Raw genomic sequence first — 15,810 nt, 5'->3', positions numbered from 1 at the left:
CATCTGGAGGCAGCAAAATGAGTGGCACCTTCAAGGAAGTGGAAGAAGGCTGGAAGGGTAACACAGTAAGGGACGGAGTTGCATGGCTGTTAGAGGAAACACTGAAAGGGTTTCCAGCTGGAAGCTCTTGCATTGTCCAGGCATAACATGGTGGCTTTGACAAGAGTAGGGGGTGGAAATAATGGGAGAGAAGACAAATTTAAGAAATAGTGAAGAGACGGACCTACTTGGTATGTGGTAAATACAGGAGAAGAGCGAGAGTAAAGGAGGTGTTAGGGGTGATTATTGGGTTTCTAGCCTAAGCAGCTTGGAGAAGGCAATGGCACCCAACTCCAGTACTCCTGCCTGGAAAATCCCATGGACCGAGGAGCCTGGTGGGCTGCAGTCCATGGGGTCGCTAAGAGTCGGACACGACTGAGTGACTTCCCTTTCACTTTTCACTTTCATGCATTGGAGAAGGAAATGGCAACCCACTCCAGTGTTCTTGCCTGGAGAATCCCAGGGACGGGGGAGCCTGGTGGGCTGCCGTCTGTGGGGTCACACAGAGTCGGACACGACTGAAGTGACTTAGCAGCAGCAGCAGCAGCCTAATCAGCTAAGTGGCCGATGTTGTCAGTCATCAGGCTAAGAGAGCACTAGAGGAAGGGCAGTTTTCTCATGAAAATGAGTTTAGAGTTAGTTTCTGTGTTGTCCTTGTTAACACTGAGTAGATATGAAATAGTATTTATGACACGTAAGTAAGATCAAAAGCGTAACAAGCTAATGAACCCCCACGCAGCTACTATTCCCGCCTGCCATGTTAAGAAAAGGAATGTTTACCTTTGAGATTCTCAGTGTGCCCTTTCTATTCTATCCCATTTCTTTCTTAAGTCAGTCTATCCAGAAATTATATTGCTTTATAATTCTATCCCTAAACATCATCTTCTTTTCTGTATCATGCTTGTTGTTCAGTCACCAAGTCATGTCCAACTCTTTGCAACCCCATGGACTGCAGCTCACCAGGATTAAATGAAATGCTGTAGGTATTTTTCTAACACTAGCTTTCTGTGCTCAAGATTATATTCCCGAGACACATTCATATGAACACATGCCGCTATAATTTAATCTTCTCTCAACTGTATAGTATGAAATTACTAGAGTTTATTTATCCGTTCTATTGACAGTGAACATTTTTTCTGCTTCTTTACTTTCGCAAACAAGGCTGTTGTGAACTTTTGTCTGCCTCTGAAAGAGTTAACTCTGGGGACTTCCCTAGTAGTCCAGTGGCTAAGACTCCACGCTCCCAATGCTGGGGGCCTAGGTTTAATCCCTGGTCAGGGAACTGGATCCCACATGCCACAACTAAGACCTGACACAGCCAAATAAATTAAAAAAAAATTTTTTTAAGAGTTAACTCTGGGGTCTATTTGAGATGTGAAAAGTTTGGGTCAAAAGATCTGTGCTTTTCCACTCTATTAGATAATGCCCAGTTTTTTCCATAGTAGTGGTAGTTATTTACAAACTTGTACCAATGGAGTATGAAAATTTGGGTTGCTCTGCTTCCTTGACAAGGTGGGATATTGTCAGTCTTTTAATTTTTGCCAGTCTGGTGAACATGAAATGCATCTTCAGATTTTCTTACCATGATTTTTTTTGTCAGCGCTGTACGTCTTATAGGATCTTAGTTCAGGATTGAACCCAGGCCTTCAGCAGTGAAAGCAAGGAGTCCTCACCACTGGACCGCCAGAGAATTCCCTCTCACCATGATTTTAATTTGCTTTTCTCAGATTATTAATAAAGTTGAGCATCTTTTTATGTGTTTGTCTCTTGTTTAACTATCTGTCTAGGTGCTGGTTCAAATCTTTTGCCCATTTTCTATTTCATTTATGTCTTTCTCTCATTATTTGTTGGAATTCTTTATATATATACTGGCTACCATGCTCCTTTGTTGTACGGGTTGCAAATATCTTCTTCCAGTTTTGGGCTTGTCATCATACTCGACAGTTTCTTCTGTTGAATATAAGCTTTTCATTTTACTATAGTTGAATCTATTGTTTACCTTTAAGTTTATACTTTTGTCTTTTTTTTACTTTTGTCTTTTTAAAAAAATCTAAAAAAAGAATCTTTCCTCACTCAGAATCATAACATTATTCTCCTGTATTATTTTCTGAAAGTTTTATAGTTTTGACTATGTTTCTAGGTCTTTAACATGCCTGAAATGTGGTTTTCTGTGAGAAAGGGGAGCCGTGTCATTTTTTTTTAATTGTTTCAGTACCATTTATTGAAAAATCTGTTTTCTCACTGATCTGAAATGCCAGCTTTATCACAATTCAGTTTTGCATTTGTACATGGAACCACTCCTGGACTTTGGGGTGTATGCCTCTGTGGTATTTCCACTATACTATGCATTGCCTTCCTGGCAATGCAGGGCTTTCCTGGTAGCTTAGATGGTAAAGCGTCTGCCTACAATGCGGGAGACCTGGGTTCGATCCCTGGGTTGGAAAGATCCCCTGGAGAAGGAAATGGCAACCCACTCCAGTACTCTTGCCTGGAAAATCCCATGGACCGAGGAGCCTGGTAGGCTGCAGTCCATGGGGTCACAAAGAATCAGACATGACTAAGCAACTTCATTCACTTCACTTTCATGCATTGCCTTACTAGCTACAGTGTTAGGATAAGTTCTGCTGTCTGACAAGATAAGCCTCCCAACCCAGTTCTTTTTTAGGGATATTTTGAATATCCTTGGCCCACTGCTCTCCCACAGAACAAGTTGTCAGGCTCTTTAAAGAAACCCAGTGGGATATTCATTGGAAGTACATTGAATCTAAAGATGCATTTGGGGAGCATTGATTACTTTATCATGTGAGTTTCTTATCCAAGACCATGGTCTCTGTGACTGTAGATATTCAGTGTTGTTGTTTGTTTAAAAATGACTTTCAACAAGGTTCTATCATTTTTCCCATAAAGGTTTGTTACGGTTACGTTCATTCCTAGGTGCTACACAAATCCTAAATTTTAAAAAGTATTTTTTGTATTGGTTGCTGGCATATGGAAATATTTATATATTAATTTTTCACAACTTATTAACTCTTATTAAGCTTAATAATGGATCTATACTACTACTACTGCTACTGAAGTCGCTCAGTCGTGTCTGACTCTCTGCGACCCCATGGACTGTAGCCCACCAGGCTTCTGCGTCCATGGGATTCTCCAGGCAAGAATACTGGGAGTGGGTTGCCATTTCCTTCTCCAGGGGATCTTCCCGACCCAGGGATTGAACCCAGGTCTCCTGCATTGCAGGCAGACGCTTTAACCTCTGAGCCACCAGGGAAGCCCTGTAGAGTCTAGCAATCATTTCATCTACAAATAAAGATTGTTTCTTTCTTTTCTTTCCTGTACCATCTTTGTCTTTGCCTTGAGCTGTTTGTTTTCTTATTTTTTAGGGTTTTTTTTTTTTTATTGTTGAATCATAAAGAGTTTTTTTTAATATGTTTTAGATAAAGGCCTTTGTCACATGTGTCTTTTGCAAATATTTTCTCCTAGTCTTTGGTTTGTCCTTGTCTTCTCATTCTCTTGACATTGTCTTTTGCAGAGCAGAAGCTTCTAATTTTGATGAAGTCAACTTGTCAGTTATTTCTTTCAAGGATCATGGCTTTGGTGTTATAAGTAAGAAAACATCGTCATATCCAACGCCACCTAGGTTTTCTTCTATGCTATCTTCTAGGAGTTCCATAGTTTTGAGTTTTATATTTAGGCCTGTGATCCACTTTCAGTTAATTTTTATGAAAAGTATAAGGTCTGTGTCTGTATTTTTTTTTTTTTTGCATGTGGGTATCCAACTGTTCCAACACCTTTTGTTGAAGGAGCTGACTTTGCTCCATAGTATTCTTTTGCTCTTTTGTCAAAGATCAGTTGACTGTATTTGTGGGTGCTCTACTCAGTTCCATTGATCTATTTGTATGTTCTTTTGCCAATACCATACTGTCATAATTACTGTAGCTGTAGTAAGTCTTAAAGTCAATAGTGGCAGTCCTGACTTTATGCTTCTTTAGCATTGTGTTGGCTGTACTGGGTCTTTTGCCCCTCCATATAAAGTAAGTTTGTTGATATCCATAAAATAACTTGCTGGGATTTTAATTTTGATTGCATTGAATTTATAGATCAAGAACTGATCTTGTTAAGAACTGATTCATTGACGGTAGTCAGTCTTTCCTATCCATGAGCATGGAATATCACTCCATTTATTTAGTTTTTTAAAATTGCATTGATCAGAGTTTTAGTGAGTCTTTCCTATCCATGAGCATGGAATATCACTCATTTATTTAGTTTTTTTAAATTGCATTGATCAGAGTTTTAGTTTTCCCCATGTATATCTTATACATATTTTGTTAGATTTATACCTAAATACTTCATTTGTGGAGTCTTACTATAAATAGTAAGTGTTTTTATTTCAAATTTTACTTGTTCATTGTTGATATATAGGAAAACAATTGAATTTTATATAGATGGAGGAACAATGGAAACAGTGACCGACTTTATTTTCTTGGGCTCCAAAATCACTGCAGATGGTAATTGCAGCCATGAAATTAAAAGACAAGTGTCTTGGAAGAAAACCTATGACCCACCTAGACAGCATATTAAAAAGCAGAGACATTACTTTGCCAACAAAGGTCCGTCTGGTCAGTGCTGTGCTTTTACCAGTAGTCATGTATGGATGTGAGAGTTGGACTATAAAGAGAGCTGAGCGCCAAAGATGCTTTTGAACTGTGGTGTTGGAGAAGACTCTTGAGAGTCCCTTGGACTGCAAGGAGATCAAACCAGTCAATCCTAAAGGAAATCAGTCCTGAATATTCACTGGAATGACTGATGCTGAAGCTGAAACTCTAGTACTTTGGCTACCTGATGCAAGAACTGACTCATTGGAAAAGACCCTGATGCTGGGAGAGATTGAAGGCAGGAGGAGAAGGAGACGACAAGAGGATGAGATGGTTGGAATGCATCACCAACTCAATGGACATGAGTTTGAGCAAGTTCCGGGAGCTGGTGATGGACAGGGAAGCCTGGCATGCTGCAGTCCATGGCATCACAAACAGCTGGACATGACTGAGCAATTGAACTGAACTAACTGAACCATGTATCCTGCCATCTTGATATAATCACTTTTAAGTTCCAGGGTTTTTTTTGTTGTTGTTGATTCATGTGGATTTCCTACACAGATGATCATATCATCTGCAGACAAAAGCAGCTTTATGTTTTCCTTCCTTATCTCCGTTCCTTTTATTTCTTTTTCTTGCCTCATTGCATTAGCAAAGACTTCCAGATGATGTTAAAAAGAAGTGGAAGAGGGGACATCCTATCTTTGTATCTGATCTTAGTGGGAAACCTTTGAGTTTCTCACCATTAAGTGTGGTGTTAGCTGTAGCACATTAAGTGCTGAGGGCTTGAAGTAGCACATCCAGAGGTGGGGAATCGCTCCATGTGGGATATAGTGCACAAGAAAACTAACTGGAAATTGACAACTGATTCTTTCTTCTGTCCCTGACTCTGCCCTACACAGTGACTTATATGAGACTTATTTGGTCTTTTGGTTTTTACTAGAAAGGGTCAGCTATATCTCTCAAGTTCATATTGATGTGTAGTGGACGTAGTACAGGCTTTGGATTAGGAAGGCTTGGGTTTTGAATCCTTGTTCTGTCAGCACGGTGTGTGCTATTGGGCTAGTTCCTAAACTTCAGTTTCCCTGTAAATGGTCAAGTAAATGGTGATTGTAAGGACTAGAGGAGTGGAAAGTGCTTGCACATGCTCTGCAAACTGTAGTTGCTCCTGCACCAGACTGTTTCTTATACCTGTTGTCAACATTATAAGTAAGAGACCCATTAAAGATAGGTCAGCCTGACCAAAACTGTGTTTCTTTCCTATCAAACTCCCTCTTACCTGTGTTTTCTCTGCCTTGCATATTACCATTCAACCAGGCATCTGAGCCACAGACTTGGGAGTTGTCTTTGCTTCTTTCTTCCTCTCCACCCAGCCTCCTGGTCATGTTGAACTTGTCTCTTTACCCCTTTACACATACTGCCTTTTACACAGAAAGCTTGTTCCTCTTCCCCACCTTCCATCTGGACTTGCCTGCTTAGGAGGCTTGATCAGATTGCTGGGTTAATCCCTTCTGCCTCTGATGTCTCATAGCACCTTATATGTCCCTCTGTTGCAGCATGATTGTATTGTTTTATAATTAATTACGTGTATATCTCTGCCACCAGCCTCCATGCTTCTTTGGGTCAGTAGCTGTAGCTGATTATATCCCTGGGAGACAGCACAAAGAGTATAGGCTTGATCAAAGTTTATTGAATTATGCAGTCTGGAAACCGTTCTTCAAACTTCTGCTCTACTATATATGTTGTTGCCCCTGTGAGAAATCAGAATGGCAGAAGCTTCTTTCTAAAACCTTGTACCCAAGTAGCTGCATCTTATTCTGAGGAGAGAATTGGCTGAGTTGCAGTCTAAAGTTTGTGGCTTGAGTTGGAGCAGCAGAGCATAAAGTGAGGGAATTTGAGGAAGTGAATTATATATGAGGAGGTTTTAGTCTTCACAATGAAATGTTGATGGTGTACGACTTTATTTTGGAGTGAAGAATGGGCATCTTCAGTGAATGCAAGGACCAGTGAAGAGCTAAGAAATGATACAATGAAAGCTTCCTGGATCCTCAATTTTGATGTTGCGCAGCATTGAAGATTGGCAGTAGTGAAAGGAACAAAGTTAGTCCCAACCTACCACCACCATCACTACCATCATTGCTAAAGAGGTAGACTGCGATAAATATGTGGGCAGCTGTGTACCTGGGGCCATGGTATAAGGTGCTGCTGTGTGTGGTTCACCTGTGATTCCTGTGTTGTGAGCCAGGGTGAATACCACCAGTTGTTTCAATTCTCTCTTCAACCTGAAGGCAGCTACATTGTCATTATAAGGCTTCATCTAGCCCCCTGTTTCCAAGCATATTCTTCTGTAGGTCATTATAGGATTGGCTGAGAGCTTGAGTGGAATTACCTCTGCTGGTTCTTGGCATCGGGTATAAAGTTGTAGGTCCTGTTGGACTCTAAATTAGTAGAGTTAAACCTATACTTGATGGGAGTGGGAGGAGCATTCCTTTAGCTGGTAGATCATGACAATACAAAGGTTATTTTAGAGAGGAAGAACATCTTTGCAGCGTCCTGGCTAGATTCCACAGGGGCAATACCATCCTTCCTTCCCAATCGTCAGTTGCTTAAATTGGGAGCATTTGCTGCTTACTGCACTAGGCCTGAAACAGATACTGGAGTGGTGTTGGGTTCTGATCTTGTATCTTTTCTGTTCCATTTTCAGGGAAGATTTCTTGGCTTTATGTTCTCCTAGGATGCAGTTGGAAACAGAATTTCAGAGAAACATGATGATTCTAGAGGAGGTAGTTAGGGAGGGAGAGAGAGTGTAACATAATCTCTGCTTTCACCTGCAGGTCACTGCTGAAACTCAAGAGAAAGAAAAACTCATCACACATTTGCAGGAGAAGGTTGCATCCCTGGAGAAGAGACTAGAGCAGAATCTCTCAGGAGAAGAACATGTGCAGGAACTTCTGAAAGAGGTAACTAGTCTGGAGTAAACCTCAAACTTAAATCCCCAACCCCAACCCAGATAAGTCAAATGCCACTGTCTGAATGACTCCACCCTGAAAAATACTGCCTACAGAATTAAGTTCAAGCTTCCTTCTATAACATAAAAAGCTTTTCTCATGATCTGGCCCTTTGCTTAACTTTCCAGTCTTGTTTTATGACCTGAACCAGTCATCACTGTGACTTTCAAGAAGCTGTAGTTCCCCAGATGTTCCCTGCTGTTTCACACCTTGAGTGTCTTCCCTAGAGCCAGACATCCTGGCTGGTTCACCTAGAGCCAGACATCCTGCAGTCCGAAGTCAACTGGGCCTTAGGAAGCGTCACTATGAACAAAGCTAGTGGAGGTGATGGAATTCCAGCTGAGCTGTTTCAAGTCCTAAAAGATTATGCTGTGAAAGTGCTGCACTCAGTTCAGTTCAGTCTAGTCGCTCAGTCGTGTCCGACTCTTTGTGACCCCATAGACTGCAGCATGCCAGGCTTCCCTGTCCATCACCAACTCCTGGGGCTTGCCCAAACTCATATCCAAGTCGGTGATGCCATCCAACCATCTCATCCTCTTCGTCGTCCCCTTCTCCTGCCTTCAGTCATTCCCAGCATCAGGGTCTTTTCCAGTGAGTCAGTTATTCACATCAGGTGGCCAAAATACTGGAGTTTCGGCTTCAGCATCAGTCCTTCCAATGAATATTCAGGACTGATTTCCTTTAGGATTGACTGGTTTCATCCCCTTGCAGTCCAAGGGACTCTCAAGAGTCTTCTCCAACACCACAGTTCAAAAGCATCAATTCTTCGGTGCTCAGCTTTCTTTATAGTCCAGCTCTCAACATCCATACATGACCACTGGAAAAACCATAGCTTTATTGGCAAAGTAATTTCTCTGCTTTTCAATATGCTGTCTAGGTTGGTCAAAGCTTTTCTTCCAAAAGGCAAGCATCTTTTAATTTCTTGGCTGCAGTCACCATCTGCAGTGATTTTGGGATGCAAGAAAATAAAGTCTGTCACTGTTACCATTGTCTTCCCATCTATTTGCCATCAAGTAATGGGACCAGATGCCATGATCTTAGTTTTCTGAATGTTAAGTTTTAAGCCTACTTTTTCACTGTCCTCTTTCACTTTCATCAAGAGGCTCTTTAGTTCTTCTTCACCTTCTGCCATAAGGGTGGTGTCATCTGCATATCTGAGGTTATTGATAATTCTTCAGGCAATCTTGATTCCAGCTTGTGGTTCATCCATCCCAGCATTTCGCATGATGTACTCTGCATGTAAGTTAAATAAGCAGGGTGACAGTATGCAGCCCTGACGTACTCCTTTCCCAATTTGGAACCAGTCTGTTGTTCCATGTCCGGTTCTAACTAGTGCTTCTTGACCTGCATGCAGATTTCTCAGGAGACAGGTAAGGTGGTCTGGTATTTCCATATCTTGAAGAACTTTCCACGGTTTGTTATGATCCACAGAGTCAAAGGCTTTGGCATAGTCAATAAAGCAGAAGTAGATGTTTTTCTGGAACTCTCTTGCTTTTTTGATGATCCAGCGGATATTGGCAATTTGATCTCTGGTTCCTCTGCCTTTTCTAAATCCAGCTTGAACATCTGGAAGTTCATGGTCCATGTACTGTGGAAGTGTGGCTTGGAGAATTTTGAGCATTACTTTGCTAGCATGTGAGATAAGTGCAATTGTGCAGTAGTTTGAGCATTCTTTGGCATTGCCTTTCTCTGGGATTGGAGTGAAAACTGATCTTTTCCAGTCCTATGGCCACTGCTGAGTTTTCCAAATTTGCTGGCATATTGAGTGCAGCACTTTCACAGCATCATCTTTAGGATTTGAAATAGCTCAACTGGAATTCCATCACCTCCACTAGCTTTGTTCATAGTGATGCCTCCTAAGGCCCACTTGACTTCACATTCCAGGATGTCTGGCCCTAGGTGAGTGATCACACCATCGTGGTTTTCTGGATCATGAACATCTGCTTTGTATGGTTCTTCTGTGTATTTTTGCCACCTCTTCTTAATACCTTCTGCTTCTGTTAGGTCCATACCATTTCTGTCCTTTATTAAGCCCATCTTTGCATGAAATGTTCCCTTGGTATCTCTAATTTTCTTGAAGCGATCTCGAGTTTTTCCCATTCTATTATTTTCCTCTATTTCTTTGCATTGATCACTGAGGAAGGATTTCTTATCTCTCCTTGCTATTCTTTGGAACAGGCTTGTCTAACTCAATGAAACTATGAGCCATGCTATGTAGGGCCACCCAAGTTGGACGGGTCATGGTGGAGAGTTCTGACAAAACATGGTCCACTGGAGAAGGGAATGGCAAACCACTTCCGTATTCTTGCCTTGAGAACCCATGAACAGTATAAAAAGGCAAAAAGATATGACACTGAAAGATGAACTCCCTAGGTTGGTAGGTGTCCAATATTCTACTGCAGAAGAGTGGAGAAATAACTACAGAAAGATTGAAGAGACGGAGCCAAAGCAAAAACGCCCATTTGTGGATGTGACTGGTGATGGAAGTAAAATCCAATGTTGCACTCAATATGCCAGCAAATTTGGAAAACTCAGCAATGGCCACAGGACTGGAAAAGGTCAGTTTTCATTCCAGTCCCAAAGAAAGGTAATGCCAAAGAATGTTCAAACTGCTGCACAATTGCACTCATCTCACACGCTAGCAAAGTAATGCTCAAAATTGTCCAAGCAAGGCTTCAATAGTACGTGAACCATGAACTTCAAGATGTTCAAGCCAGAAGTAGAAAAGGCAGAAGAACCAGAGATCAAATTGCCAACATCTGCTGAATCATTGAATAAGCATGAGAGTTCCAGACAAACATCTACATCTGCTTTATTGACTACATCACAGCCTTTGATTGTGTGGATCACAATAAACTGTGGAAAATTCTGAAAGAGATGGGAATACCAGACCACCTTACCTGCCTCCTGAGAAATCTGTTTGCAGGTCAAGAAGCAACAGACCTGGAACAACAGACTGGTTCCAACTTGGAAAAGGAGTACATCAAGGCTGTACATTGTCACCCTGCTTATTTAACTTACATGCAGAGTATATCATGTGAAATGCTGGGCTGGATGAAGCTGAAGCTGAAATCAAGATTGCCTGAAGAAATATCAATAACCTCAGATATGCAGATGACACCACCCTTATGGCAGAAAGTGAAGAGGAACTGAGGAGCCTCTTGATGAAAGTGAAAGAGGAGAGTGAAAAAGCTGGCTTAAAACTCAATATTCAGGAAACTAAGATCATTGCATTCGGTCACATCACTTCATTGCAAATAGATGTGGAAACAGTGGAAACAGTGACAGACTTTATTTTCTTGTGCTCCAAAATCACTGCAGATGGTGACTACAGCCATGAAATTAAAAGACAAGCGTCTTGGAAGAAAAGCTATGACCAACCTAAACAGCATATTAAAAAGCAGAGACATTACTTTGCCAACAAAGATCCATCTGGTCAATGCTATGGTTTTCCTATTAATCAAGTATCGATGTGAGATTTGGATTATAAAGAAAGCTGAGCACCGAAGAATTGATACTTTTGAACTGTGGTGCTGGAGAAGACTCTTGAGAGTCCCTTGGACTGCAAAGAGATCAAACCAGTCAATCCTAAAGGAAATCAGTCCTGAATATTCATTGGAAGGACTGATGCTGAAGCTGAAACTCCAGTACTTTGGCCAGCTGATACAGAGAACTAACTACTTAAAAAGGCCTTGAAGCTGGGAAAGATTGAAGGCAGGAGGTGAAGGGGACAACAGAGGATGAGATGATTAGGTTGTATGGCATTACCAGCTCGATGGAAATGAGTTTGAGCAAGCTCCAGGTGTTGGTAATGGACAGGGAAGCCTGGCATGCTGCAGTCCGTGGGATCGCAAAGAGTCATAAGCTACTGAACTGAACTGAACTGAACTGCGTGTCCTCCCTCTGCCCGGGTGCTCTGGTTTGGCCCTGGCCAGCTATGAAGAGTAAAGCCTCTTCCTTTCCTGAGGCAGTGAGCATCCCCTGCTCTCTGCTGCCGCTTTGTGAGCACTGTTACACTCTGTTATATACTCTCTTGGGTTAGTCTTCGCCGCAGCCTCAAAGTCAAAAACCTGTGAAATTTATCTTTGTATACTTTACAGTATGTGAATTTTCTCTCTACTGTTTTGGAGTTTTTTGTGCATATTCATGTCCTTCGTGCCTCGCACAAATCATAATGTGTTGTAGATATCAGTAAATGTAGATGCAATAGAGAAATGACTATTTCCTTTTTCTCTTCTTTCAACTTACAGAAAACACTTGCTGAGCAGAATTTGGAGGATACCAGACAGCAGCTCTTGGCAGCCAGAAGCAGCCAGGCCAAGGCCATCAACAACCTGGAGACTCAGGTACTGACCTCAGTCCTGTGTCTGGGTGGTGCCCTGGTGCCCTTAGATGACATGGCTGTGGCTGAGACTTCCCTTGGGTCAGAGATTTTCTTCCAAAGGGTTTCTCTTTTGGGTTTTACTTGTAGAGAACTGAGGTAGTGATTTTCTCCATTCTTGCCAAATTAGCATCATTCTCCACAGAAGATTGTTTTCTTCTCTGTTTCTTCCCTTTTATCTTCTTTCCCCTTTCTCCCATAGGAAACCATTCTAATGTGGTAAATAGAAACCTTTTATTGCTGGATAATCTTAAAGCAGCTAACCTTGTTTTATGTGTGTGTTAATTTAGGTAAATGATACAGCTGTACATGAATTTTCCTTCTTACTTTCCACTGCTCCATCTTCTGTATCCACTTCATTGTTCTTACCGCCTCTACTTCATAGTTATCTACTGGGTGCTAGATGTCCCGATTGCCACCTTGTTTCTGTCACCGCAGATTACCCTCATTTCTATTGCCTTAAGAAGGATAGTGAGTGTGTGTGACTTAACGTGACTCGGTAGGACAGGAACGCTCCCAGAGGGCTACCCAGGCGCGAGAGAGTTCCTATCGATGCATCTCTGTCTTTTCCAGCACTGTCATTTCTCAGCCTTTTAGTTTTCTTGCCAGTTTCATGAGTGTGAAGTGGTAGAAGTGGCAGGGGATCTCTGTGAGGCCTTGTGTAAGAACACTAATTGTATTCATGAGGGTGACACTCTCATGGCCTAAGTACCTCCCAGTCACCTCACATCCTAACACCATCACGTGAAACGTTAGGATTTCAACATAGGAATTGGGGGGCACAAACATTCAGACCATAGCAAATGCTTAACTCATTTTTAAAGTCTTTCTTGTTTCTTGGTCAGTATTAATATATGTAAAGCTATGTTTTTTCCTAACTACAGTTTTGTCAGCTTTATTGTAATTCAGTTCTATTTCTCAATTATCTTTTATTGTGGTAAAATACACATAAATGTAAAATTTACCATTTCAACCATTTCTAGGTGTACAGTGGCATTAAGTACATTTATTTTTTGCACAACCATCACCACCATCCATTCATAGAACTTTTTCATCTTCTCAAACTATGACTCTGTGCCAATTAAAACAATAACTCTCCATTCTCTCCTCTGTCCAGCTCCTGGCACCCACCATTCTAACTTCTGTTTTTATGAATTTGATGACTCTAGGTACCTCAAAAACTGGAATCATACAGTTTTTGTCTTTTTGTGTCTGGCTTACTTCGCTTAGCGTAATGTCTTCAAAGTTCATTCATGTTATAGCATATGTCAGAATTTCATTACTTTTTAAGACTGAACAAGCCTTTTTTAAGACCTCGATTCCATTCTAGATACAGCACCTTATGTGTCCGCTCATTTGCCCCTAGGTGCTTGGTTGTTTCCCGCCTGCGGCTCCTGTGAATGCTGCTGCAGCGGCTGTTGGTGTGGGAGCAAGGCTTTGTGTGGCTTATGCTTCCATGTTGGTGTGGGAGCAAGGCTTTGTGTGGCTTATGCTTCCATGTTGGTGTGGGAGCAAGGCTTTGTGTGGCTTATGCTTCCATGTTGGTGTGGGAGCAAGGCTTTGTGTGGCTTATGCTTCCATGTTGGTGTGGGAGCAAAGCTTTGTGTGGCTTATGCTTCCATGTTGGTGTGGGAGCAAGGCTTTGTGTGGCTTATGCTTCCATGTTGGTGTGGGAGCAAGGCTTTGTGTGGCTTATGCTTCCATGTTGGTGTGGGAGCAAGGCTTTGTGTGGCTTATGCTTCCATGTTGGTGTGGGAGCAAGGCTTTGTGTGGCTTATGCTTCCATGTTGGTGTGGGAGCAAGGCTTTGTGTGGCTTATGCTTCCATGTTGGTGTGGGAGCAAGGCTTTGTGTGGCTTATGCTTCCATGTTGGTGTGGGAGCAAGGCTTTGTGTGGCTTATGCTTCCATGTTGGTGTGGGAGCAAGGCTTTGTGTGGCTTATGCTTCCATGTTGGTGTGGGAGCAAGGCTTTGTGTGGCTTATGCTTCCATGTTGGTGTGGGAGCAAGGCTTTGTGTGGGCTTATGCTTCCATTTCTCTGGCGTGTATTCCTAGCAGTAGAGTTGCTGGGTCATATGATAACTCCATGCGTAGCTTTTTGAGGAGCTGAATCTTTCTTGAGTTCTGCCTGCAAAGTGGAACTTGCATAGATATTTGCTAAATCCAGGAGTTTAAAAAGGCAAGTTTCAGTCCTGGCTCTGCACTGATAAAATTTGTGATCATGAGCAAATAACATAACTATTTTCCTCTGTGGAAGTGCTCACACTGTTCTTGCTGGGTTGTTTCCATGAAAACTTACCTCTGAACATATATGAGGAACCGTGAGGCCTAAAAACATTGTTTTCTCATTTGGCTCCTCCCTCTCCTTGACAAAGCTGCAGCCTTCTATGTGCTTGTATTTTAATAATAAAGATCCCCCAAGGAAGACCTTACTCGGCAAAAACTTTGTAGGAGAAATTGGCCAAGTTCGCTGGAGTCAGATGAAAAGATGATGTTGGAGGCCGAGTCTCACTCAGCACTGGACGCGGTGTCATCCTGTCCACCCTGCGGGCCTCGTGTCGTAGGGCGGTGCCAGAGACACAGTCAGACTCGGGCAGTATGTGTGGAACAAGGGAAACCTAAGTTTGTCTCATGGGCAATAATCCCACTTCTGGAAATGTATCTTAAGCAAGTGATTCAAACCAGGTCAACAATATTTACATGAAGATGTCAACTGCTGCCTCATTTTATCTGCAAAATGGAAAACAGCTGAGTTTCCTGGACAGTAGGCAGCAGTTCAGGAAATTATACAACATCCTTTGAGGAAATAATCTAAGGTCTGAAGGCTGCATGGAAACATAGACGGAAATTTGAGCACGGAGGAAAAATAGACAGTTTTACTAGAATTGTATACAAAGTTGTAAAAAAAAAGTCAAAAAATGAAACTGTGTTAGAATGATAGTGTTTTATAATGGTTGACTTATGAGCATCTTTTCTAATTAAAATTTTTTCTTTAGTGTACCTGCTTTATGATTTAAATAAATTTGACTTTAAAAGCCGTTTGTTACTGCTCAGCTTCTTTTAAACAAAAGGATTCTTCTCTTTCCCTCTTAGGTGAAAGAACTAGAGCAGAGCCTGCAGACCTCTGAGGAGGAGCTGAAGCGGAGTGGTGACGTGGTGGCAGCTCGGGAAGCTCAAATTCGAGAGCTTGTAAGTGGTGATCATGCCTGCTGTGTTCTAGGCCCCTGACTCTTCCTTTCCTTTGTGCCCTTGAAGTCCCCGGACTCACTCCCAGCTCCTAGAATGGCATCTGGACCTTAGATACAGTTGTGGGCAGATAGGCAGTTGCAGAGAGAGGGAGTCAGGACCTGCTGGAGGGTCTGAGTTACCGGGAGAGGTGGTGACTGGCTAGTTCCCACCTAACAGCTGGCTGCAGGGCCCTGCCTAATTCTGGAACTGTTAAGTGTTGTGTGACCACTGGCTGTCAAACCTCATCTTGCAGCTGCGGGCTGTGGAGAACAGCTCCAGGCCCTGGGGAGAAGACAGTAAGGGCTCAGCCCATAGTCACAGCCCCAGGTCGGGTGTGGAGCTAGAAACTAGAGAAGTAAAAACATTTGTTGCCTCTCTCCCACGTGTGTTTTCATTTAGTCCTGGCAGCAGACCTGAGCCGTGCAGTGCTGTCCTCATTCACTAGAGGAAGCAGGCTCAGAAAGATGACCAGGACACTAGCCCAGGGTCTCCCACCTGGTAAATGGCCAAACCTGCACCCTCCGGAGGTCACAGCCCCTGCTCTTCATCCCTGTGTCCTG

At 42.4% G+C, this 15,810-nt stretch overlaps 1 protein-coding gene across 5 annotated transcripts in view; it reads left to right on the top strand.

The window, feature by feature from the left end:
• The window catches only part of GOLGA1 (golgin A1), a 47,358-nt gene that overhangs the window by 16,763 nt on the left and 14,785 nt on the right, over positions 1–15,810 (top strand). For all 5 annotated transcript variants that reach the window (XM_044926336.2, XM_025261659.3, XM_006049274.4 and 2 more), the window contains 3 exons: positions 7,469–7,594; positions 11,893–11,988; positions 15,116–15,211. In XM_044926336.2, coding sequence (XP_044782271.1) covers positions 7,469–7,594; positions 11,893–11,988; positions 15,116–15,211 — 318 coding nt within the window. The remainder of the gene's footprint in view (positions 1–7,468; positions 7,595–11,892; positions 11,989–15,115; positions 15,212–15,810) is intronic.

Source organism: Bubalus bubalis, chromosome 12 (genome assembly GCF_019923935.1).
Source record: "Bubalus bubalis isolate 160015118507 breed Murrah chromosome 12, NDDB_SH_1, whole genome shotgun sequence".
Taxonomy (NCBI): domain Eukaryota; kingdom Metazoa; phylum Chordata; class Mammalia; order Artiodactyla; family Bovidae; genus Bubalus; species Bubalus bubalis.
The sequence above is the reverse complement of the archived record's forward strand: the minus strand, read 5'-3'. Positions and strand labels throughout refer to the sequence as shown.